At 45.2% G+C, this 24,547-nt stretch overlaps 1 protein-coding gene across 1 annotated transcript in view; it reads right to left on the minus strand.

Moving 5' to 3' along the window:
• Positions 1-24,547, minus strand: part of PFKM (phosphofructokinase, muscle) — a 53,370-nt gene that overhangs the window by 895 nt on the left and 27,928 nt on the right. The window contains exons 3-22 of the mRNA XM_023738817.1: positions 22,305-22,397; positions 14,169-14,242; positions 13,230-13,307; positions 11,590-11,779; positions 10,942-11,107; positions 10,183-10,227; positions 9,664-9,772; positions 9,495-9,590; positions 9,152-9,244; positions 8,245-8,370; positions 7,024-7,088; positions 6,477-6,540; positions 5,390-5,539; positions 4,872-4,942; positions 4,429-4,516; positions 4,190-4,342; positions 3,531-3,695; positions 2,057-2,118; positions 1,704-1,815; positions 77-176 (exon numbers count right to left, since the gene is read on the minus strand). Coding sequence (XP_023594585.1) covers positions 77-176; positions 1,704-1,815; positions 2,057-2,118; positions 3,531-3,695; positions 4,190-4,342; positions 4,429-4,516; positions 4,872-4,942; positions 5,390-5,539; positions 6,477-6,540; positions 7,024-7,088; positions 8,245-8,370; positions 9,152-9,244; positions 9,495-9,590; positions 9,664-9,772; positions 10,183-10,227; positions 10,942-11,107; positions 11,590-11,779; positions 13,230-13,307; positions 14,169-14,242; positions 22,305-22,397 — 2,100 coding nt within the window. The remainder of the gene's footprint in view (positions 1-76; positions 177-1,703; positions 1,816-2,056; positions 2,119-3,530; positions 3,696-4,189; positions 4,343-4,428; positions 4,517-4,871; positions 4,943-5,389; positions 5,540-6,476; positions 6,541-7,023; positions 7,089-8,244; positions 8,371-9,151; positions 9,245-9,494; positions 9,591-9,663; positions 9,773-10,182; positions 10,228-10,941; positions 11,108-11,589; positions 11,780-13,229; positions 13,308-14,168; positions 14,243-22,304; positions 22,398-24,547) is intronic.

The following is a 24,547-nucleotide window of genomic DNA, read 5'->3' on the forward strand; positions in this document are numbered from 1 at the left end:
AAGAAGGGGATGACCCATCAGCTTCTATATTGGGGAGCCAGCTTCTATGGGGGGCTCCCCCTCTCCCTCCACCTACCATTACGATAACTCTCTTTGATTTTCCCAGAAATCCAGTTCATAGCCTTGGCTCCCATCTTAGTGGCAAAATTCCTGTCAAACGGAGTTGGGCTCCCACCCTGGAAAAAGAACCGTAAAAGTTACAGGGGGAAGAACTCTAATGAAGTGGCAGCAGAGATACACAGAGAAAAAAGAAAGAGTGAGGCTAGGTTTATAGCCGGAAGCAGGAATCCAGAAGTCTGTAAGTGTGAAAGGGTCACTGACGTGGTACTGGAGCCAAGGTGAGCGGGCCCAGCGCATGTGACCATTTATGTGGTAGTAAGAGTAATTAGTTAAGATAAAGCAGGTGATGGCTCCCACAGTTTCCTCTCCTAGCTCTATAGCTGCCAAATCTTGTTCATTCTCTTTTTGTCTTATTGGCCACTAGCCAATTCCCTGCCCTCTTTAGCCTAGCAGCTTTTGTCCATCACCATCATTGATGACACAGAAGCGTTCCTTGTGGCCCAGTCTGGCTGAGCTTGGTTGTTGTAGTTAGTTGCTGTCAAGGCAATTCCAACTCACTGTGACCCCATGGGTGCAGAGTAGAAATGCTCCACAGGGTTTTCAAGGCGGTGACCTTTCTGAAGCAGATCGCCAGGCCTGTCTTCTGAGGCACCTCTGGGTGAGCTCAAATTGCCAACCTTTCGGTTAGTAGTCAAGTGCTTAACCATTTCTACAGATTTTCTTTGAATCAGAAAATGTAGGAGGGAAAGAAAACTAGGAAATAGGTATTCATACCTTATCCAATAATACCCTATTCCTGCAGGGCCTCCTCTCCTGTTTCCCTTCTTCTCCCATTCAACAATGAGAGGTACCTGTGACCTCTCACAATTTTTTAATTAGAAAATATCTGATAAGCTCGTTCAAACTGAGACATTGGGAATTCATTTGGGGGTAGGGAAAGGTCCGTGCTTAAGAGGTATCAGCTGGGGGAGGGCCTCACACCACTAGTGCCACCTATGAGTGAGGCCTACCTTGGGTAGGGATTGAAAATGAGTGATAGGAAAGAATTCCAGTTTGTGAGATGGAGCTCAACACCAGAAAGGTACCTGTACTCATTCGGTAAGTTTCTTACGAAAGCATGGTGCGGCTGAAAGAGCAATGCACTAGCCTTATTCTGGCCCTGACTTGACCAGTGACCCTGGAAAAATTATTTCTCCTCTATAGGACTCATTTTTCAACATCTAAATCAGTGGTTCTAAACTGGAGACAGTCTTGTCCGCCAGGGAACGTGTGACAATGCCTGGAGACATTTTTGTTTCAACTGGGGGAGGGTGCTACTGGCATCTAGTGGGTAGTAGATTCCAGGGGTGCTGCTAAACTAACCTACAATGCACAAGACAGCTTCCGCCAACAAAGAACTACCCAGCCTCAAATATCAACAGTGCTGAGGTTGAGAAACTCTGCCCTCACTGAAGAAGATGGACCACATCATCTCATTTCTAGGATAAAGATGTTTTGATTCTATGGTGCCGAGAGATTGTAGGCCCGTTCTCCGTGGCGGCCATGACAGCCTCCAGCAAACTAGAGAAGGCCAGCAGGCACCTCGATGGCTGCTCAGGGCTATGGTCGCCTAGAGAAGGGCATGACCAGGTACGTCTCCCTACCTGCTGCATGTGGCCAAGCACATTCTTCCTGCTATCGAAGATGCCCTTTCCCTCTTCAGAGTACAGGTTGAAGATGAAGTCAGTGGTATAGTTCTCATTGCACTTCTCATTCCTGCCAAGTACAGACAAAAAGCCCGTCACTTCAGTTATCTCCCCATCTCTCCGCTCCCCTCAGTCTTTGTGGCTCTTTGTTCTTCCCTTTTCTGTCTCTTGTGGGGCCCAAGGGATAGGCTGCCCCCTCCCTTTGCATCTACAGATTCCTCGGGGTGTCCCAGCCACGATCCATTCTATAGGTTTGGGCCAAGGTCTGATTTTTATTTTCTTCCCTTAGGAACAAACAATAGATGACGTACCTTAACACCAGGCCCCTTTTCACAGTTGTTTTCATCTTTTGCACCAGATGCTCAACATTGGCCTGAAAATGAAACAGCAAATCCTAAGTCTACCTGGGGGGTAGAAAAGGGCAGGCAAAGGCATAAATCTCTCTTCCACATCAGGCCTCTCCAGGAGGGGAGCAGGGTGTGGAAGGGAGCTGTTTACAATCCTGGGCCTGAGCTCTGCTTAATCCCTTTAAGAAGTTCAGTATAAAACCAAGACTCCAAATAAGACAGGCAGAATTGGAAGAGGGAAAGTCAGAGACCATCATGGTAACTGTTGTCAGTCGTCACGCCCTAGCCACTCCCTCTCCAACCTCCTTTTCCAGGGCTTTCTCCCCTTCCCTCAGAGAACTGACTGTTCACAGTGGAAGCCTTTCAATGAGTTGCCTGCATGCAAAGCAGTGATTCATCTGGTAGAATATGTTCCTTCTCATCATTTGGGCTTTGAGTTAGGGGTGAAGGAGACAGACTCCCACCCTCCGTTGCTGGCAGGGGCTGGCTGGATTCTCAGATTAGGAAGTTCCCTCAGCCTGCTGCCCCAACACTTTGTGGCTCCTTCCTCCTCCAGAGAACCGGGATCTTGGAAAATAAGGATCCTGTGGTCCTTCTGTGAAATAAGTCAGAGCCCCACCCCTGAGGTAAAAGGATATCTCCCTCAAAAATGGAATGATAATCAATGTCACTTAACTGTACATGTAGAAATGATCGAACTGGTGTATATTTAGCTATATATATTCTCAACAACAACAAAATTTAAATAAAAAAAAAAAAAGATACCAAGATCCCAGGTGATACGGATGAAACACTGACCACGTCAGCCATGGTAGATTAGTGTTGCTGTTGTTATAGTTATTCTACTTTTGTAAAACAAATAAACCCTGTGCAATAACAGGAAAGAAAAAAAAGAATGTAAGCAATGTCACTGAACAATATGTGTAGAAATTGTTGAATGGAAACCTGTTTTGCTGTGTACACTTTCACGAAAATATAATAAAATATTAATTAAAAGAAAACGGGATGAGAAGAATGTAGCTTTTTTAGCTAGGGAAATCAGGAGGGGTGGCATGACAGAGTAGAAAGATCACAGGCTCTCAATCAGTTACATCACCTACGGACTTAGGAGTACAGAGAAGCTTTTTAACCTCTCTAAACTATCTTCATCTGTAAAATGGTGATAATATCTCCCTTGCACGTCTGTTGCAAAGATAAAATGCACATAAAGGGCTTAGCAGCACGCCGCCTGACTCAAAAAGAGCACTCAAACAGCAGCAGCTCCGGTTATGTATGCGAGGGCACACAGGAGAAGGCCTGCGTGGTACTTTTTCGAGTCTCCTCACAGGACCCTACAGATAGTCAGCTCTGTCCTCATCTGGAGCTCTCCCAGCCCAGGCCAGTGTGGGTACAGTGAGCAACGACCGGGCCAGCTAGCAGGCTCTGGGTGGCCCTCTACCTGCAGGTCTCGAATGGTGAAGGGATCCTCAAAAATGTAGGCTGCATCGGCCCCAGCTGCCAATCCTGCCATGGTGGCGAGGTAGCCACAGTAGCCACCCATCGTCTCAATGATAAACACCCGCCGCTTGGTGCCTGCTGCTGACTGCTTAATGCGATCACAGGTCTGCAAAGACAGTGAGTCAGAGTTAGATAGATGGGGTAGGGGTCAAATTCTTGTCACTTCTCTGGCCCTTGCCATTAACCCAACTCTGAACTATATTGTCCCCAGCCTGGTAGGGACCCTAAACCTTACCAAGTTCTTGCACTCAAGGCCAGAAGGCATGTTTCCCAACCCACTGAGGAACATCTCTTCTGGGAAGGAAGTTGTACCTAACCTTTCTGTTGCTCACAGTAGGGAATTAGGTTATATGATCTCAAGAAGGAAAAAAAAAAAACATTTGGTATGCAGAGTACCAGTGCACTTCTAGGTTAGAGGACTCACAAGCTAAGGAGAATGAATACCACATGTGTGGTTAAATAGTCTGAATACATGCCTGGACTTAAGAAGCATTTTTCAAACGTCGCTACTTAGTTAGTACAAAAAAAGTAGCCCACCAAACTCAGGCCTGGGATTATAGTCCTGGGCAAAGGGGAGGGGAAATGGTGGTGGGCTCTCACCATGCAAATAGTATTGAGTGCTGTGTCGGCCCCAACAGTGAAGTCTGAGCCAGGGACGTTGTTAGAGACTGTAGCAGGAATGACCACAAACGGGATGCAGAGCTCGTCATACTGCTTCCTGCCCTCCATCAGCTCCAGGCCCCCAGTGTAAGCCTGAGAAGAGGAAGAGAGCAGAGAGACACTGACTAGAGAGAGAAGGGAAGGTGGGGGAGAGAGAGGAAGGAGTGGTGGGCACTCACCTCAAAGCCCCCGATGATGACTAGGCCATGAATGTTAAACTTTGTTATGTTGGCACTGATCTTTTCGAAGCTCTTCTTGGGTAGAGTCCTGGTTCAGCAGGCGGTGGGCAGGGGGTGGGGGATATGGAATTAGGGGAGGAGATGGCAAAATTGAGGGAGACAAAAGCTAGAGTTAGAAGGTGCTTTGTTTATCATTTCTTGACTTGTGCTCCCTTTCTTCTCACTCCTGTCCAAGGATACACCAGGGCTTTAAGTTGCCAGAGATGCTAAAAGATGTTTGGATGGGCATGTCTGCTCTAGATCAAGCAACTGTGGGCCTGGGGGTAGAGGGCTCAGACAACAGCGATGATAGAAGCAGACGCTGACCTAACGAGCTGATGCCTATATTCCAAGGGACACCTTTAAGGGGTGATAGGGAGGAGGCCCTCTATAATGTCACTTACCTTTTGGTCCCAAGTTTAGAACCACCTTGCCCAGTCCAGCCCCCAACATAGCTCCAGCCAGCTTCCTCAATCTGCAGGGAAAGGTGACCCAGGTCTCCCTCACGGCCAAAGCACCAGGAGGCCTGTGTGGGACTGACGCCACTTTTGGATTCTGACCCTACCCCTTAACTCCCACCTGGGTGGGAGAATGACCCCAGGTATCTGCTTTTCCCCACCTCATCAAACTTTTCCCACCCTTACACTCATCCACAAATATTAGGCACCTACTTCTGCCAGGTGCTGTGCTAAGCTGAGAAAGAGCTTTGTTTGCACTCCAAGGGTTCATTCATCCAGAGCTTCTGCCTATTCCTACTGCCCTAAAATTAAATATCTACTACTACCTGAACCCCGAGAAAGGAGAGGTAGTGAAGGACAGGGGAAAGGAAAAGAATAGACAGGTCACCCCTGCTACACACATGCTCCTATGACTGCTCTGTGGCCCCAGAACATGTGCCCTCCTCCCCTTGTATTCTCCATACCTGACCCTTGGCCAGGCCCTCAAAGCCATCATGCACGACCAGCACACGGTTGCCCTGGATGAGGCCAATTCTCACAGTGGAGCGGACAGCGGCATTCATGCCCGCAGCCGGGGCCCCCACGTTCATCACTGCAATGGTGTGTGAAAAAGCCTGGAAGGCAGGAAACAGGGAGCAGGGGAAAGAGAGGGGCAGAAACTCCAGTGGGGGAGTAAGGGAGGCAGAACTCCGAGTTCCCTATTGTCCTGGGATCAGGATATCTGCCTTGGACAACACACACCCCTCTCCCAGGAAACACGAGCATCACTTGCAACCTCTTACTGTGGAAGCAAAATTCTTTAGCACAAATCAATAAATAAAGCTGCTGTCCCTGATCCCAGACATCATCATCATATAATGAATACAAGACTTCCCAGACTGGTGTTTCCCAAAGCGTGATCCTTGGACCACTTCCATCAGAATCCATCTGGGGAGCTTATTAAACCAGCAGATTCCTGGCCCCAGATCTGAATCATAATCTCTGAAGGAGGGGGCCAGGAATCTGCATATTTAATGAACAACCAAGAAGAGATCTGTTGCAAAAAATGAAGGAAAAATCAAGGTATATTTAGACAAACAAGTGCAGATAGAATTTATTGCCAGCAGATTCATACTAAAAACTATACAAAAGGGAGTTCCTCAGGCAGAAGGAAAATGATCCCAGATGATTCTGATATACACTAAATAGTGAGAGCTGCTAAGCCACTGGAAGAGGTGGCGTAGATACACTCAAATGTGATTACTCCCAGATTTTCCCAGAGGAAAAAATACATAAGCCCTCTCTCCCATTCCTTACATGCTATCTTGCCTCACCAGCCCTGAATTGGACATGGGTCTTGTGTTAGACACTTCCATGGCACACTAACAACGTGGGGCTGGTATCTGGGATGGCCAAGAAAAAAATTATCTTAGTCAGGTCAGGGATTCAGCATTGAAGATTATTATGCGGCAAAGAAGATGGCAAGGCTGTAGTTTGCATGGATTGGGGGAAACACTTCACCAAAGGAGATGAGGAAGGGAAGTGCCAGGGGATAGGGCAAGTTGCCAGTACCTTAGACATGGGAGGCCTGATGTGAGCCAGAAGCTTGTATACCTCCCAGTTGTTCATGAAGCTCCTGTAAAGAAAGAGTAGAGAAAGAAGTGTCTTTAGGCCGTTCCCCACCGCCAGCAGCTCCCAGCTTGAAGTTCCATAGAGCAAACCTGTCAGGGCCTAACTGGGGCTGCACAGGGGCCACTAAATCACCAACCCCCCCTAAGCACTCTCCTCCCAGACATTGTACTCAGCACAAGAGACTGTCCCTTGCCTAGAGAAACTTCTCTAGCTGGGGTTCTCATATAGAAATAACAGATTATAACAGGCTGATTCCTGGGACATCATGCCTGAGAAGCACTGAGCCTCCTGGTCACCTCACAGCTAATTTTTTTGAGGAAGAAACTGTTGCAGAGACAATAAGAGGAAGGAGCAGAAGCTCCTATTTTGGGTCTAGGTAACTCTTCCTCTTCTTGCAAAAGTAGAACCCCAAGGAGATCTATTGCTTTTTGGCTTCATTCTGGCATTTGATTTCTGTAGCTAGCGAGCTTCCCAGTGATTTCCTCACCGGCCTCTCAGCTTTAAGGCTTCATCAAATTTCTTCTCATTCATGGCCCTGGTCACGTCCTTGGTCTGCGGGAGGAAGACAGCACCCGTCATGACTCCAGGGCAGGGCTCTGCACAGCTGGATTCCCATCCCGGGGTCAGACTCGGTGCCTCTTTGGGCTTGGCTGGAGCCTGCCCATCCTGCCCTCACCTTTCCTATGTCCCACACTGTCACAGGAGGCCAAGCATCTTGCTTTTCCTTAATTTTCTAAGTAACAAGCAGCAAAAGCAAAGGGCTGACTCAAGGCTATTAGAGTTACGGGCAGGGTGGAGGAGGGCTCACAGGTGTATAGCAGCTTCCTCTATTTCACACCCAGGTCTCCAGCCTCAAAGGGGCCTCTAAAGTAATGAGAAAATGAAGAAGACCCTGCGGATAAGCCAGTGAAGAAGGAAGGCTGATCCTGGAGATGAGATTCCCAAGCACTGATCTCTGCTGAGTCAGTGCTTTAGCTTTGAGGCCTCTGAGATACATTTCCAAGCATAAGCTGGAGGTTGTCTTGGCCGTAGGCCGTTGGGACTCTCGAGTCTCTGAGAGAGAGTGAGGGGAGCACTCAGACCAGCTGAGAATCAGGCCAGACACACTGGCTCCCAGCCACATGTTCACTCTGTGGCATCAAAGGAGTGATTATTCTATAACAATAGCCACCACTTCCTGAGCACTCAACATTTTCTAAGTACCGCATCAGCGCCTCTATATATGTATTCTCTCCAATCCTTAGAATAACCTCAAGGTGAGTATTAGTAACCTTATTTTGGTTCACAGAAACATGTTCAATGTAGAAATCATGGAGAGACAGATACTGCCCAACCAGATCTTAATAATACTCCCCTGCTTTTAATAAAGTTAGGAGGGATATTATATTTCTCTTCTAATAAAGACATAAGAAGGTTAAAACCGAGGGTGGGAGATTGGATATTAAGAGATGTTGAGTCTCACTATTAGGGAGAATGTAGAGTCTCCCATCTTCTTTAGAAACATTTTACAGATGAGGAGACAGGCTAAGAGGTTACGGCTCTCATGCAAAGCCCACTGTGTTCTTTCCCCATATGTGTCTTACAAACCACGCTGCCTTCCCATCTGCTCCTGTCTCAGTGGCCTTAGAAGCTGGTCTCATGCCCCAAGAGCTCCAGTTTAGAGGCAGGGCCTTTGGGCTGTGAGGAACGAGGTGGAATCAGTACTTACCATCTGGACACACTCCATGAGGGGCAGGCGCACGGCCTGGTTACCAGAGAGGCTCACCACACAGGCTGGGGTGTCTGGAGTCCCCTCTAAAAGAGCCATCACTGCTTCCACACCCATCCGGCTGCCCTGCAGGAGACCAGGGGGCAAAGACAATTGGGCTCAGGTCCCCCATCTTGGCTCAGCCTTGGAGACACAGGGCACTCTAGGCCCTTTCCAAATTCCAGGGTTGAGTTCCACATTGAAGGACTGTAGCCAAGAACTTACTGAGCTTTGCTGTCCCACCCAGATTTCACCTACAGCTTAGTAACTCTTCCTTCTCTTGCCATGAGAACCCCAAAGATTCTGCTGGTTCCAGAGAAATGTGCCCACCATAGTAAACAAGGGGATTACTGAGGCTTAATAATATTCCCTTCCTATTTATAAAATGGAGCCCTGGTGGCAGAACGGTTAAGAGCTACAGCTGCTAACCAAAAGGATGGCAGTTTGAATCCCCCAGCCACTCCTTGGAAACCCCATGGGGCAGTTCTACTCTGTCCTATAGGGTTGCTATGAGTTGGAATCGACTGGACAACAACGGGTTTGGTTTTTTGGCAAACCAAAAAACAGGATAAGGGAGTTCAAACTTGAGTGTCTGAGGCTACAGCTTAATAATTTCATGGATGTTCAGAGGTCTAAGATATCAGACTTCATTATTAGGGGAAAATATAGTTTCCCATCATATTTTGTGACTGAAGAGGACTCCCGAGTGTATGGGAACGGGTCAAGAGCCACCGCAGTCCAGAGGCTGGTGGAGGGGTGGCATGACCAGTGGTTTAAGCCCCTGTGCTAGGGAAGTGCAATCCTGCCGGGGAAGGACAGTAAAGCTGAGGGGTCTAAGGCGGGAGGGCCACAGGGCTCCATGACTTACCAGGATCCGGTCGAAGGCCGATGGTGTCCCACCCCGCTGCACGTGCCCCAAAACAGTCACCCGGGTGTCATATCCCAGACGCTTTACCACTAGCTGATGGGACCAAGAGAGGGAAAGACAGAGTCAAGGGGTGAAAATAAGCAGGGATGTAGATAAACCATGGATGCTTAGCCTCTTGCCTTCTAATGATTTCTGAGTGGAAGCAATCGAGGGGATGGGGAGCCTGGGAGAGATGTGCAGAGGGACTGGGGGAAATGCAACAGCAGGAGACTCAGAAATCACTAGTGAATGGGCCCAGGGTGGGTACAGTGTCTGAAGACTCTCTGGTTTCATTCATACTAACATTCTTGATGTTTTCTGAGGTGATTGGTTGCCCATTCCTGTCAATCGCACCCTCAGCCACAATGATGATGTTAAGACGAGAACCACGGGTCCTTGTCTGGTCAAGAACAAAGGGAAAAATGGTCAAAGGAATAAAACTGATGGATAAGGACAAAATAAAATGTCAGTACCTCGCTGAGACGGCGGCAAAGGTGTTCTTCCCAGTCATCATCCGGTGGACATTCAGGAATAAAAACCCAGTCGGCTCCACACGAGAGAGAGGTGACAAGGGCCAGGTATCTGAGATGAGAGCCAGAAGCATCATGCTAGGGGCTACACTCCACAAATAGCCTCACCCAGATCCAACAAGTTCCCTAGCCCCCAGAGGTCTGAGATCCTCCATTTCATTCTTGGGATGAAGGTGAGAGCACTAGGGCCTTTCAGTGAGATTCCAGCCCTGAAGAGCCCCTTTATTCATCCTCACCTGCCACAGTGGCTTCCAGTCTCAGAACACTACTGTTCTTTTGTGCATGCACAGACATGCACGTGTGCATATACAAGGCAGGCAGAGTGGGGACAGAGGAATGGGACAGCACAAGAGGAACAGGTATGCCTACAGATTGGCTACCACTGACAGACCTCTCTGGACTCTGTGGGAAACAGGAGGAGGCTGGGCCCATGCAATAAGTGAGTCAAGATGGGGCTCTTACCCACAGTGCCGGCCCATCACTTCTAACACAAACGTCCGCTGGTGGCTACAAAAGACAGACACAGGACTCACACAGTGCAAGCGTTCCTGCGGCCAGGATCAAGCACATCTAGGCCAACTAACTGTCTCAGAGATGCATTTATGCTGCTAGACTTTTCAGCAGGTTTCCTGAGGGACCAGAAGGACCTAGGGGAGACACTTTAGCCTGGGAAAACATAGCCATGTGGAGGCTATTCCAGGGAGGGATGAGTCAGGGAAGGGGAAAAAGGGAAAAGAAGTGAAGAAGAGAGGACCAGACTAAACTGGAATCCTCTAGGATCACCGTAGGGTAAATTGTTATCCTGTCCTCCTCCCATCCTCCTACACTGCCACCCCTAAGTCCCCCTACCTCTGAGAAGTAGTGATGGTATCTACAATCTCTAAGATATGTGTTGCAAATGGTGGCTCAGAATCTGGGCTCCATGGATTTGTCTCAGTGTGGACACTGATCATTTAGGGTTCCCACAGGTATTAAAGACCTCAGAACTATTCTAATAGTCAACTTACCAGTGACAAGAGACAAAAATTCTTATAGCATTTAGGGGGCAGAGAAATTTCAGTGCTCTCAGGATAATTACTAGCTAAAACGTGTTCTAGTCCCAGAAAAATGGTCATGGTCATTACAGTCACCATGGCTCAAACACTAATCTTCTCTAGTCCCCAATACTTTAGACAGCCCCAGCTCCCATCCTCCTCTGCTGCCTCCCCCATGCCCCTTTACCTCTGAGCAGTGGTAGTGATGGCATCTACGATCTCCATGATCCGGTGCAGGGCAGAGTCAGTGCCAATGGTCATGTCAGTGCCACAGAAGTCATTGTCAATAGAGCCAACAAGACCCACGATGTTCAGGTAGCTGGACTTCTTAGCCTCCTCTTCTGTGATCTTACCTGATAATGGAAAGCAAACCAGGAGCCATTGGTTTAGGATCCGGTGTGCCTACAGAGCAGATTACTAGAGAGAGAAGAAACCGTAGCCAATGGGAAATACAAGCAATGGCACAAGGGAGGACAAAGACTGCCTATCTGTATCTGGGTAATGTCTTACTCATAAGGAACCCTGGTGGCACAGTGGTTAAGCACTCAGCTGCTAATGGAAAGGTCACAGGTTCGAACCCACCAGCTGCTCTGTGGGAGAAAGATGTGGCAGTCTGCTTCCATAAAGATTACAGCCTGGGAAACCCTATGGAGCAATTCTACTCTGTCCCATAGGGTCACTATGAGTCGGAATCAACTTGATGGCAACGGGTTTTATCGGGTAATGTCTTGCTCCAAGGGGAGGTAAAGGGTGTGTGTGCGCATGTGCATGTGTGTACGAGTGTGCACACAAATGCATGCACAAATGAGCAACACTGACTCAAACAATGTCTCACCTGTTTTCTGGAGATCACTCAACAAGTCGCTCCACTCAGAACGGAAAGTGTCAGCCCCAGTGAGGCTGCCATCACCCCCAATGACACACAGGTTGGTGATCCCAAGCTTCACCAGGTTGTGGGCAGCTCGGAGTCGTCCCTCTCGCTCCCGAAAGTCTTTGCATCGGGCACTTCCAATCACTGTGCCTCCCTTTGGGAAAGAGGCAGAAGTCAGCTCCTCAGATGACACAGCCATATTTAGGCTCAACATGCTAAGATTTCCTCTATCCCAACGCTGTGATGGGCTGACATAACCATGTGGCTGCCTAGAAAGTTCCCTGATATCTGTAAGTCACTTGTCCCTTGCAAAGTAAAGGGAAATGATGTCAGCAGAGACATCAGAGGGTCATTCCCATATCCTGCTACACCTCTTAGGAGACTGCTAAGATCCAAATCATTTCTTTAAAGGCTTTGTCATCAGTGATTATCTTCAAACAGAAAAAGGGAATACACACATATCTGTTGGCTTCAGGAATAATCTCCATTTTTCATATCATCTCACAAGCGTAAGAAGTAGCAGCGACTTGAGTCTTTGGAAAGTCTCCCTAGTGGCCTGGCATTATGGATTGTGTCCAAACTATTATTAAGAGTTCACTCCAATGTGCTTGGTATTATTTTTTTCCTTTCTAACACACTGTGTTTTCACAAGCTATAACCAAGCACTGCCAATCTTTCTCCCTCTTTCCTCCTTGGGGTCTGTGGTCTTAGTGGAAGAAGCTACAATGTCTAGGTATTCCTAGGAAAAATAGCTCTGGGTACAGAAAGCCTTGAATTCCCAGGGGCTTACAGATACCCGTAAGAGACAGTATATTTGGGGTCTGCACAAATCACACAAGCTCCTGGGCACCTATAACTCTGGGGCATTGGTGGCTAATTCTCGCTTATTCTCAGAACACTTTATGGCAGGCACCTGAGCCTGTGTACAGCCTTCACCAGGCATAACAGAGCTGGACATTACATTTCCTCCCATGGATCTTTGGGGGACTGAGGTGAAGAATGGGGATACATATGTAATTGGTAGATGTTTCAGTAAATCAGCAAATGGGTATATTTCTGTTGGGCTAACCCACAGTAGATATAAATCTAAATATCTGTATCCATCTATATATACGAAGTCTGGAACAAGTTCAGGAAAGTAGCAGTTTCTAGGATTTTTTTTTTTTGAAACTCTGAAGGACTGCCTTGGCTGCGCCTGCCCCTAAATGGTCTGGTTTCAAGTCACCTCATCTCCATCACATGAGAACTGGCTCTGGCTCCAGTCCTCTGGTAGGGATATTTTCAGGGCCAGACGTTCCCCGTGACCCCAGAATAAGACCTGCTTACCCAAAGTCTTGTGCTAGTTCCCAAAGTCTTGCCTATGACCTTTCTATAAAGAGCAAACCATTTTGGACACTATCACATGACCACTGTCCCCAACCCCAAGGAAACCAGGGTGATGTTGTCAAATGCAAAGAGTAAAGGGCAAACACAGCCTCTAGTTTGTCACTAAATCCCTTCACATCAAACCACATGACAGGGAATTTGGGAGACCATGAGCCCAAACTAAAGTGGGGTAAAACAAGGACACGACAGTTATGGGACAGGAGTCCTCTGGAACATACCAGCTGAAGCATCATTGAAACACTCTCCCAGGTGGCTTCCCTGATGTGCTCTCCACCATCCACCAGGCCTTGATAACCCTGTAGGGCATATTATACCGGTTCAGCCTCTGCTAGGTTTCCCCCTAAACTCCCAGATTAAGATAGGATCCCTGGGAAAAGGTTCTCTGAGAATCAAGTCACTTCCTCCCGTTACTGATTCTGGACACTCCTGAGACCATCATATTTAACAATGTACAAGGAAGGAGATGCCAACTTTTTCAATACTCTGTTCTAGTTTCTCCTATTCTTGAAGCATAAGGATATCCTTCCTAATATTTAATCTTAATTACTTTTATTTATGGCTCATCCCATTTCCCCCAATCGATTTCCAGAGGAACTAGATAACAGATGGTCTTGAGAACAACTGAGGAAAGAGAGAAGGGTATATTGGAGGGAAGAAGAGAGGGAGGGAGAGAAATGTGACTTAATTTGAGACTATAAAACTTGACAGAAGAAAGGCAGATAGGCCTTACAAAAGAGTGGGAGAAGCGTGAGAGGGAAGTGAGAGACAAGAGCAAAGAAGGGTTAGAACCTCGGAAAGGTAGGCAAACTACAGAAATATTATGAGACTCTTCTCTCCTTGGGCTCTATCCCTGGATATACTAATTTGCTATAAAATACCAACTCATTTCAGTTTCTCTCTCTGTTCTGGGGGAGGTGGAGAAAAGACAGAGAGTTATTTTTTCCTTTAAACTGAACAATGTGAGGACTCAGTTTGCAGATTTCTGGATCCCAGCATCATTATTGGAACCAAGAGTGGGGAGGAATGGAGATAGGAAGCCAAGACAAAACAGACATAGCATCGTAACTGGGAGATGAGTAAGGGAAGAGAAAGTGGAGAAGGGGGAGATTAAGAAGAAAACAGAGGAAGAATGATGGAGAAAAACATAGAGAACCAACCTCATGGACAAAGAAGACACGGGCACCGGTAAAGATACCAACTCGAACCACAGCCCTGACAGCAGCATTCATACCTGCAAAGAGGAAGAAAGAAAGAAGAGAGGGAGAAGTGACCCCTAAGAAAAGCAGACCTGGAATCCACATAACTGACATCTATCTAAAGATACAAGACGGTACTTTTCTTAGGCTTTTCTCTGAATCTAGAATACTCCTCTCACCCAAGTCTTCTGGCCTCACCACCCCCAATTACTGCCTTCAATGTTAATGGAGTTCAAGATACCCCTTTCCCTTCCCCTCAAGAAACTCTGCCTTTGCTAAGACCTTTCCTTGCCAGGGCAATCTGGGGAATAATAATAACACCAGCAACAAGCAAGCATTTCTTTGAATGCTTATTGTGGGGTTAGACACTATGTTAAGTGCTTGTCAAATATCAACTCATTCATTCCTATCCACAACCCTGGAATGGCCTCCATTTTACAGATTTGGAAACTGAAGCTTAAGGAAATCAAGGGCACAAAGCTAGTACTCATAGAAAGCTGAGATTTGAATCCAAGTCCTAAAATGCCAAAGTCAACACTCCTGACCTGCAAAAATCCCAATGTTTTTTCCCTCCCTTCTAAACTGAATCTAGATATCCAGCTTTGGTATCCTTTTTGGGACAAAGACATGATTCTCTGCAGCTCAGTAACCTAACCAGTCAGAACCTGTTCATAAGTACGTCCATCAACTGGCTGGTAGATTCTTCTAATCCACACACACACGCACAGTTTTTTTGTGTCATTTGAGTTGGTGTACATTCCAATCTGTGCCACACTGTTGTGATTCTCTAGCCCCCACACTGCCAGAAGCATTTGTTAACAAGTGTGCAAGCAGAATCAGTAGGGACTCTATTCTTTTACTGCCTTCTCTTGGCATTCACTCAATTAATCAACAAACACTTCCTTCCTGTATATGAAACATTTACAAGGAACTTAAAAATTACGGCTATGTATCAGTCTCTCTCTGCTTCCACTGGGAGAAAAAACTAGCACTAAAATAGAGAGGAGAGCCTTTTCCCTTTTTCACACGAGTAGTGGCCCTCTCCTAGTAGTTGCTCAATAACAGGAACTGTCTCTCCCAGGAGCTCCGTGGAGGAGCTAACCTGCCATAATACAAGCACATAGTGGGAGCTGTAAACACCTCCATATTAGAAATAATGCCACTGATACTGTGCTAAGCACGGCTTCACTGGTGGAACACAGTCATGGATCTTGATCTCGGTGACCCTGTCCTACCTTGTAATGTGCAAAGGGGCTCATGGTGATGCTTAAAGAATCTTGGGGCCATGATGGATCAACTTGTTGTGAACCATTTTAACCACCCTCCCTCAGATACTCCAGTACATATTTTTGTTTCAATCTAAAACTGGCAAAAAACAAGCCTCCAGGAACTGACGGAATGCTAATTGAGACTTTTCAATAAATGGATGCAACGCTGGAAGCACTCACTCGTCTATGCCAAGAAGTCTGGAAGACAACTACCTGGCCAACCGACTGGCAGAGACCTATATTTATGCCCATTCCAAAGAAAGGTGATCCAACAGAACGCAGAAATTATCGAACAGTATCATCAATATCACATGCAAGTAAAATTTTGCTGAAGATCTTCAAAAACGGCTGCAGCAGTACGTTGACAGAGAACTGCCAGAAACTCAAGCTGGATTCAGAAGAGGATGTGGAACAAGGGATATCATTGCTGATGTCAGATGGATCTTGGCTGAAAGCAGAGAATACCAGAAAGATGTTTACCTGTGTTTTACTGGCCATGCAAAGGCATTTGACTGTGTGGATCGTGACAAATTATGGATAACATTATAAAGAATGGGAATTCCAGAACACTTAATTGTGCTCATGAGGAACCTGTACATAGACCAAGAGGCAGCCGTCCGAACAGAACAAGGGGATACTGCATGGTTTAAAATCAGGAAGGGTGTGTGTTGGGGTTGCATCTTTTCACCATACTTATTCAATCTATATGCTGAGCAAATAATCTGAGAAACTGGATTATATGAAGAAGAAAGGCACCAGGATTGGAGGAAGATTCATTAACAACCTGCGATATGCAGATGATACAACCTTGGTTGCTGAAAGTGAAGCAGACTTCAAGCACTTACTGATGAATATCAAAGACCACAGCCTTCAATATACATTACACCTTAACATAAAGAAAAAAAAAAAATCCTTACAACTGGACCAATAGGCAACGTTATGATAAATGCAGAAAAGATTGAAGTTGTCGAGGATTTCATTTTACTTGGATCCACAATTAACGCCCATGGAAGCAGCAGTCAAGAAATCAAACAACATATTGCACTGGGAAAATCTGCTGTAAAAGACCTCTTTAAAGAGTTAAAAAGCAAAGATGTCACTTTAAGGGCTAAGGTGCGCCTGACCCAAGCCATGGTATTTTCACCACCTCATGTGTATGCGAAAGCTGGACAATGAATAAGGATGACCAAAGAAGAACTGATGCCTTTGAATTATGGTGTTGGCGAAGAATATTGACTATAACATGGACTGTAAGAAGAACAAACAGATCTGTCTTGGAAGAAGTACAGCCAGAATGCTCCTTAGAAAAGCGGATGGTGAGATTTCACCTTGTGTACTTTGGATATGGGTTATCAGGAGGGACCAGTCCCTGTAGAAGGACATCATGCCTGGTAAAGTAGAGGGCCAGCGAAAGAGAGGAAGACCCTCAATGAGACTGACTGACACAGTGGCTACAACAATGGGCTCAAGCATAACAACTATTGAGAGGATGGCACAGGACCAGGCAGAGTTTCATTCTGTTGTACATAGGGTTGCTATGAGTTGGAAATGACTTGATGGCACCTAACAATAGTTTAATATTATAGAGAACAAAGTGTGAGATATGAAGTGGTGAGAGATGAGGCTAGATAGGTGGGCAGGCACCACATGATAAAGGGCCTAGGATGCCATGTGAAGAAGTTTGCCTTTTATTCTGTAAACCAGGGTTCGATTGGGGATCCATGAATGATAGGTTTTAGGGAATTCATGAACCTGTGAAACTGCATGAAAAGTTGTGTGGGCATGAGAATTTCTCTTGGGAGATCTACAGTTTTCATTTGATTCTTAAAGGGGCACATGACTTAGAAAAAAAAAGTAGATAATAGAGAATATTTGAGAGTGGAGGCACATGATGAGATCTACACATCAGAAATCTCACTCTGGCAGCAGCATGGAGGACAAGCTGAGAGAGGTGACACCAGGAATAGGATGCTATATGGAAGTGCAGACAAGAAATGATGAGGGCCTGGACTGGAAGAGTAGCATTTGGTATAAAACAGAGAAAACTGGACAGTAGACGCTTAGGAGAGAGAAGCAACAGGACTTACATCTAATCATCACTGTGATGATTAAATTTCAAGTTTTGGAATGGAAGAAGGAAATCCCCCCCATGACTGACTTAGGCAGAGGGTAACACTGTGGCGTCATTAACTGCACAGAGATAGGTTTGGGTTTGGGAAGGCAAGGGTGAGGATGACATGTTCATATTTGGATATGTTTAGTTTGAAGTTCTTGTGGGATATACATGCGGACTTGGAAGAGATTGTCTTGAGAGAATATGTAGAATTAGAAGGGCAACAGGCAAGGAACAGAATCCTAAAGAAAACTAACATTGAAGAGATGGGCAGAGGAAGAAGAGTTCCATGAAAGAAACTAATAAAAAACAGCAAGAAAAACAAAAGGAGAACCACTTAGCAGTGTCTTAGAAGTCAAAAGGGAACAATTTCAAAAAATGGGAACGGTGTCTAATACTTCTAATAATTGATCTATGATAAGGTCTAGACAATTGGGCTTGTCAACAAAAGGTCATTGGTGAGCCCTGATGTCAAAGCTTACTTATGACATTAGTGAGGCAAAGCCCCATGAAGTTAAGAAGTCTAAGTTCACATCCTCAAGTTGAAGGAATCAAAACCAAAAAATCTGTAAAGGGAGGAGGCTTCTCCGAAGCTTTAGGAAAAGCCTTCATGTGTGAATAGATCAAGGTCAGAGTCGATGCAGAGTCATCAGTGCTTTAGGAAAGATACGGATAAAGTCAATTCAATAACATCAGAACAGATACGAAACTACTGTTCATTTGTTTTCTAACCTGTCACAAGGCCAATGGGATTCTCTAATGGGTACCTGGAGTTTTGGAGTATGAATTTATAATCTTAGGAAATAAGAAAAAAACATTTTTCTGAGATGTATTGCTTGGACAACTGTTTCCCTCCCAAGCTGACTAATTGTGGGTGAAAAAACAATTTAAGAGAAACAAATGACTTAAAAGGTTTTCAGTGTAAAGCAAACAATAGATGGTGGACAGGAAATATCCAAATCTGTTTGACAGAAGAAAAATCCCACAAGAAAAGATTGGCTTCCCTCCTCTACCTTCTTACCTCAACCCTGCTAGAGGTCACTTTCCTGCCTCTAAACTGGATGTCTGAGTGTTTTATTAGAAATCAAGTTTCAGTACTCCCTTAGTGCCCTGTAGCTGTGTCTCAAGTCCCCAGGTCCCCCAAAACCACAGACTGGGATGTACAGATAGCTTATGCTAGGGAGTCCCAGTAATTCTCTGTGCTCTCCTATCTAACTTCACTGACCTAGTCTGGCCCTAAGCCATGGAACATTGGCTGTTCCATGTTGCCCTAAATAAACCTGTATGAGCAGCTGTCTAACTTATTAGAAGCAAGACGAAGGATAAGATTACAGGCACCATCCTGGGGGTATTCTGGGTACAGCCAGGAGGGGCCCTGGAGAATATCATAAACATGTCATGTGCAGTCTCCAATTACAGCCTGTCGGGAAGAGACTTTTGGGAGAAGAACTATGGGTGATGGGTCTCTATAAGACTAGATAGAAAAAAGTAATACATGACTTAGTCACTATCTTTTTGAGAGCAGATGCTAAAAAGTTTATTTTTACCTTAACTGAATTTAGAATAAGAAAAAATATATACTGTAATTCCAACATGAGGAATAAATATTAGTTGTGAATAGCACTTTCTGATAAATATGCAATTAAAAATTATAAACCCTAGACTAGGCAACCCAGGCAAGTAGTAGAATCTCTGTTCCTATAAACCTTTAAATATAGGACAAACATGCACTTGGAATGGACTGCCCTCTGGAAACAGAGGCTAGACCAGATGATGGAAGTCCTTTCCAGAAGCAGAAAATGCTGAATTCAGAAGGCTAAATGTGGCATGGTTTAGGGGGCTAAAGTCATTCCTGGGCTGGAAAGGGAATTAGATTTGATATGTGATTAGCACAGCATCCCAGAGTCCTTAGCTTCCAAGCCCAAGATGCCTGAATCCTGGCTGTTCTTCCACTTCAAGAGTTTAGTAGCTTTGCTGAACTCAGGGAATGACAGAGCTGTGGCCTCCATGGATTTTTACAGAGCCCATTCTCACTTTCCCATGTTGCCCATATCCTCCAGGAAACAAACATCTCTGTGCTCTTTTCCTGGGAGAACTAGAGCCATCAAACTTATTTCTGGTCAGGCCATATTTGGGCTACTCCTTCAGCTGGAACCTCTTAGCTCTATTTTGCGTTTTTCGTTTTGCCTCCTTGCTTCCCTAGAATTTTATTCTCCACCACTCTCAGTCCCCATTGAAATGCTCCGATGATGTTATGTGGATTCACAGGTGCAATATTTCCCGGAGTACAGGGTGCCTGTCACAGAACCCCACAGGCCTTGACCCAGCTGGGCCTCCAGAAATCAGCATATCGAGAGCCCCTGCATCCATGAAAGATGATCCCTTCCCCTGAGCAGGCAGATGATGGCCATCCCCAGAACAAGAAGGTCTCACTGACAGGACCAGAAGTTGGAAGGGCTCTGCTGCTCTTAGACCCAAGTTAAATCATAGGCTTTTATATTTTTTCTCTTTCTCTCTCCAAGTGCTCTTTCCCTCATCATTTCTTAACTCTGTGTGCCTCACTTGGATTTTTAGCAGACTCACTCTTCCCCTAATGTGACAGTCCAATTCCACTGGCAATCTTACAAGGTTTTAAGATCAACACTCATAGAGTTTGTGCTGAGGAACTCAGTACTGGCATGGGACCCTTTCCAGGAGAGAAGAGAGAAGCGATAGAAGCAGGTCAGCTGTCTCTACAGCCTCAACGAAGGTCCTGCATTCCTAATCTGCTCACTATTCCCAATCTCAGGCCTCTGTGCCTTTCTTCCTCAGTGTCTTCATTCTAGTATTCTCCTATTCACAACATCAATCACAATTATAATGAAATAAAAATTAGTTTTAAAATAGATGTAAAGTCTAGCACTCCTAATACACAGTGAAACCTGTGAGAGCCGGAACTCGATGAGACTGTCCTGTTTTTCCAGATCGCACAAGTTTTCCACCTTTGATAGGGTACCACTTTTCTACTGCTGTTGGTGAAAAATATCTGAGTTTTCCTTCTCTGACAGATTCCCACCTTACACAGGTTCCAGCTTTCACAGGTTTTACTGTACTAATAAGAAATATCATAAGATCAGGGACTATGTCTGACTTTCTCATTGATGTATCCCTAGTACCTAACATCCTGCTTGGCATACAATAGGTGCTCAATAATTCATTTATTAATTAGTAATATATTTATTGAGCACTTACTATGTCCCAGGCACTGTTCTAAGCACTTTACCTCAGTTTCTTGAAACCTATCTTTTCTGTGACATTTTCCCTGATTAATCCAACCAAGGCTTACCATTTCGTTATACAAGTGGTTTCTACTTGGTTAATGCACATTTGATTAGTTTTTAACAGCTTTATGGAGATATAATTTACATATCATATAATTCACTCATTTAAAGTGTACAATTCAGTGTTTTTAGTAAACTCACAAGGTTGTGAAACTATCATCACAAACTAATTTTAGAACATTTTCATCTCCCCATAAAAACACCCAAATCCATTAGCAGTCATTCCCCAGCCCAAGGTGACCATTAACCTACTTTCTGTCTCTAGAGATGTGCCTATGGTGGACATTTTGTATAAACAGAATCACACAGTATGTGGTCTTTTGTGAATGCCTTCTTTTACTTAGCGCAATGTTTTCAAGGTTCGTCCATGTTACACCATGTACTGTCATTATCTTTATTTATGTACCTTAAGAATTCTAGTAATATATGGTATCTTTCCTTATCAAATTCCCAAAGGAATAACAACTTCCTTACAACATACAAGACAAGGCTCTATATACAGCAGGTGGTTAGCACAATGTCTAGGATAGCCTAGGGAGGGTGGGACAGAGGAGGGGGTAGACGAGCTGAAATCTCTTTGTTTCTCTCATCACTGTCTCCATGTCCTGGTATATACCTTCCACAGAAATTCCACCCCCTATTAATCACAATATAAATTAGACTATACAAAGAAACTGGGGTGGGTGGGCAGAATCACACATCCTTTACATCCCACTTCATTTTTCCTATACACCTGATTTTCCTGACCCACAGATTTCTTGGACTCAACCCAGGGAAGGTTCCCTCTCTGGCTTTGCTTTCTGTCCTTCTCCCTGCAATGGACCTGTACTGATTAACTGCTGCTGTTCAAGGGCTAAAGGAATGGATGGGCATGGAAGGCCAGGGAAAACAGGGAGCAAACCAGAACTGCGCCTGGTAGGACATGTGCTATAAGACTAAGATGCCTGGTCCCGGTCACTGTAGGAACTCTCCACACATCAGAATTAGTACCTGAAGCTCTAGCTGTGGCCTATCAAATACCAATTCCAGGTCTCTTCCCTTTCCCACCACTTCCAAAGTACTCGAAATGAATCTACTCTACTGCCTCTCAATGATTTTATTTCTTTTGTCTCTTTCTTTCCAATGCTGAGAAAACGGCATTCTTTTAGTACTGAAGGATCAAAGGGCCTCAAATCTTCACAAAAACTTGGAAAATAGTTCTATAAACATTTGGAGAAGTAGAATCCAAATGCCTTAAGTACTTAGACCTGATGGAGTTCTTAAGGAAAGTCCAGGATTCTAGTGGGAACCTACAGGAGGACAGTTCCGTTCTACAGGCTAAGGGAATCAAGAAACGCCCAGGGGGCCAACCAGCCATGCTTTTTGCCTTCTTCCGAAACAGAGCCCTCTTCCTTACCTTGGGCATCTCCACCAGAGGTTAACACGGCAATGGCTTTGCCGATCCCCAGAGTTTTGGCTGCATGGTGCTCTTCATGGGTCATGATCCACTCTAGAATTCAAGAGAATGGTCAGTTAATGCACAGCTAGATCAGGGTGCTACTACCTCAGGAAATGGCTCTGTTAGACTGGCTATAGCCACCTCAGTCAGATTCTCTCACTATACTGAGTCTGGGCTTTGGAATTCCGCCAGAGGAGAGCCACACCCCGGCAGAGTGACAAGCTGAAATGTCACAGTAATCAAGTCCAAGACTGAAAAAATCCTGGCTAATCCCTCTCTGACCCCTCCCACCCCAACTGCAGCCTATCTGGAGAATAAGCTAAGGTCAGGGAGAAGGGCAGTTGACTAAACAGAAATGAGAAAGGATGGAGGGAGTTGAGTTAGCTTCAAGGATTCTTCCCTTTTAATGAAGGGAAGGTTGTTACAGAGGTAGGAATCAGATGAGGTTTGGGGCACTGACTGAGAACCAGCAAAGTGAAAGCAGAAAAGCAAGGGTTGGTTGGGTTATGGTTAAGATTAGGTTTGGCTGTTATGAAATTGGGCTATTGTCGGGACTGGAGTTTGAGGTTATAAAGGGCAACAGAACTTGGCCAAGTTAATGGAGTCAGGCTCAGGAATGGTTAGGGACTTTCTATGGCTCTTCCCGTGCCTCTTGGGCTCTCAGCCTTCTAAGCATCTCTTGATCCTGTGTCTTCAGGCCATGACCCCCAGACTATAGCCTATCAAATGGGAAGAATAACACAAAATCACTGCCATATATACACAGATATGTACAAATGACATGGGAACACCTTCGTGTTTTTGTCTTTAGGGCTTATCTCTCCCAAAGGAATCCATGAGACATACTTTTATATCCATAAAATGCCAATGGAAACATCATTCTCCCAGCTATCTAGGTTAAACCTGTTATTATTAAATTTATCCTTTCCCTTACTCTCAGAATCAAAACAGGCACCAAATCCTAATATTCTTCCTTCTTATTATCTTTCCTTACTCATTCCTTCTTTTCTATACTCATGGCCTCTTTCAATCTGAACCTTATCCCTCTGCTTGTGTAACCCTTCTCCATTCTATCAGAGACATGAAATAAATCTCCATGGGAGGGTCGTTAAACTCGAGGCTTCAGCGGAGGGAGGGTTCACATGAGCGGGGGGTGATGACCTTTAGGGCAGCTCATGCTTCTGCCCTGCATCTGGGGAACTCAGGAAAGCTGCTTGTAGGGACACAGGCCACACAAACATACAAATCCACACATGTACCAATAAAATACATGCAATGAGACACATGAAGACGTATATGCACAAACGCACATACTGTTAAGAGACAGATTCACAGATAAAGTACATATAATCAGTTCTGAGAAATAACGGCCAAACTTCTTGGTTTGGCATTTAAAGCTTCCACCATCTAGTCCTTGCCTATAGCTTCAACCTTTGTTCCCATGAATTCTCTGCTTCATCGTCACCTGAACATTACTTTGTTCCTCCCCACTTTCATGCCTGGGCACACTGCATCCCTTGTCCAAAAGGCTACCCTACCTTTTCCATAGAACCAAATCCCACTCATTGGTTAAGGCCTGTCCTAGTGCACCCCTATTAAGCTTTAACTAATGACCACAGGTCAAGGAGGGCTTCTTCTTTTTCTCTGATCACATACTGTCTGGAACTGGATCATTCACTTAGCACTACTACTTTATGTGGTACTTTGATCGCTTCTTATGCACTGAGAAGAGGGTCGGACTAGATTAGAGGTCGCAAACTACAGCCTGCAGGCCAAATCCAGCCTTCAGCATGTTTCTGTACGGCAGCTAGCTAACAAAGGCTTCAACATTTTTTAAATGGTTGAAAAAAAAATTTTTTAAATAATACTTTGTGACACATGAAAATTATATGAAATTCAAGTTTCAGAGTTCCATAAATGGAGCACAACCACTCTCATTCACCTATTGTCTATGGCTGCTTTTGTGCTACAACAGGGCAGCAGAGTATGTGACAGAGACTGTCCAGCCTGCAAAGCCTAAAAGATTTACTACCTGAACTTTTATAGAAAAGTTTGCTGACTCCTGGACTACATGGCGTTTAAATCACTTTCCCTAACTCAACTGAAAACTCCTCAAGGGCAGGGATCATATTTATTTTTTTAAATCTTTCCACAGCCTATCAAAGCCTATCAAAGTCTATGCACACAACTGGAGCTCAATA

Source organism: Trichechus manatus, unplaced genomic scaffold (genome assembly GCF_000243295.1).
Source record: "Trichechus manatus latirostris isolate Lorelei unplaced genomic scaffold, TriManLat1.0 scaffold00123, whole genome shotgun sequence".
NCBI lineage: Eukaryota > Metazoa > Chordata > Mammalia > Sirenia > Trichechidae > Trichechus > Trichechus manatus.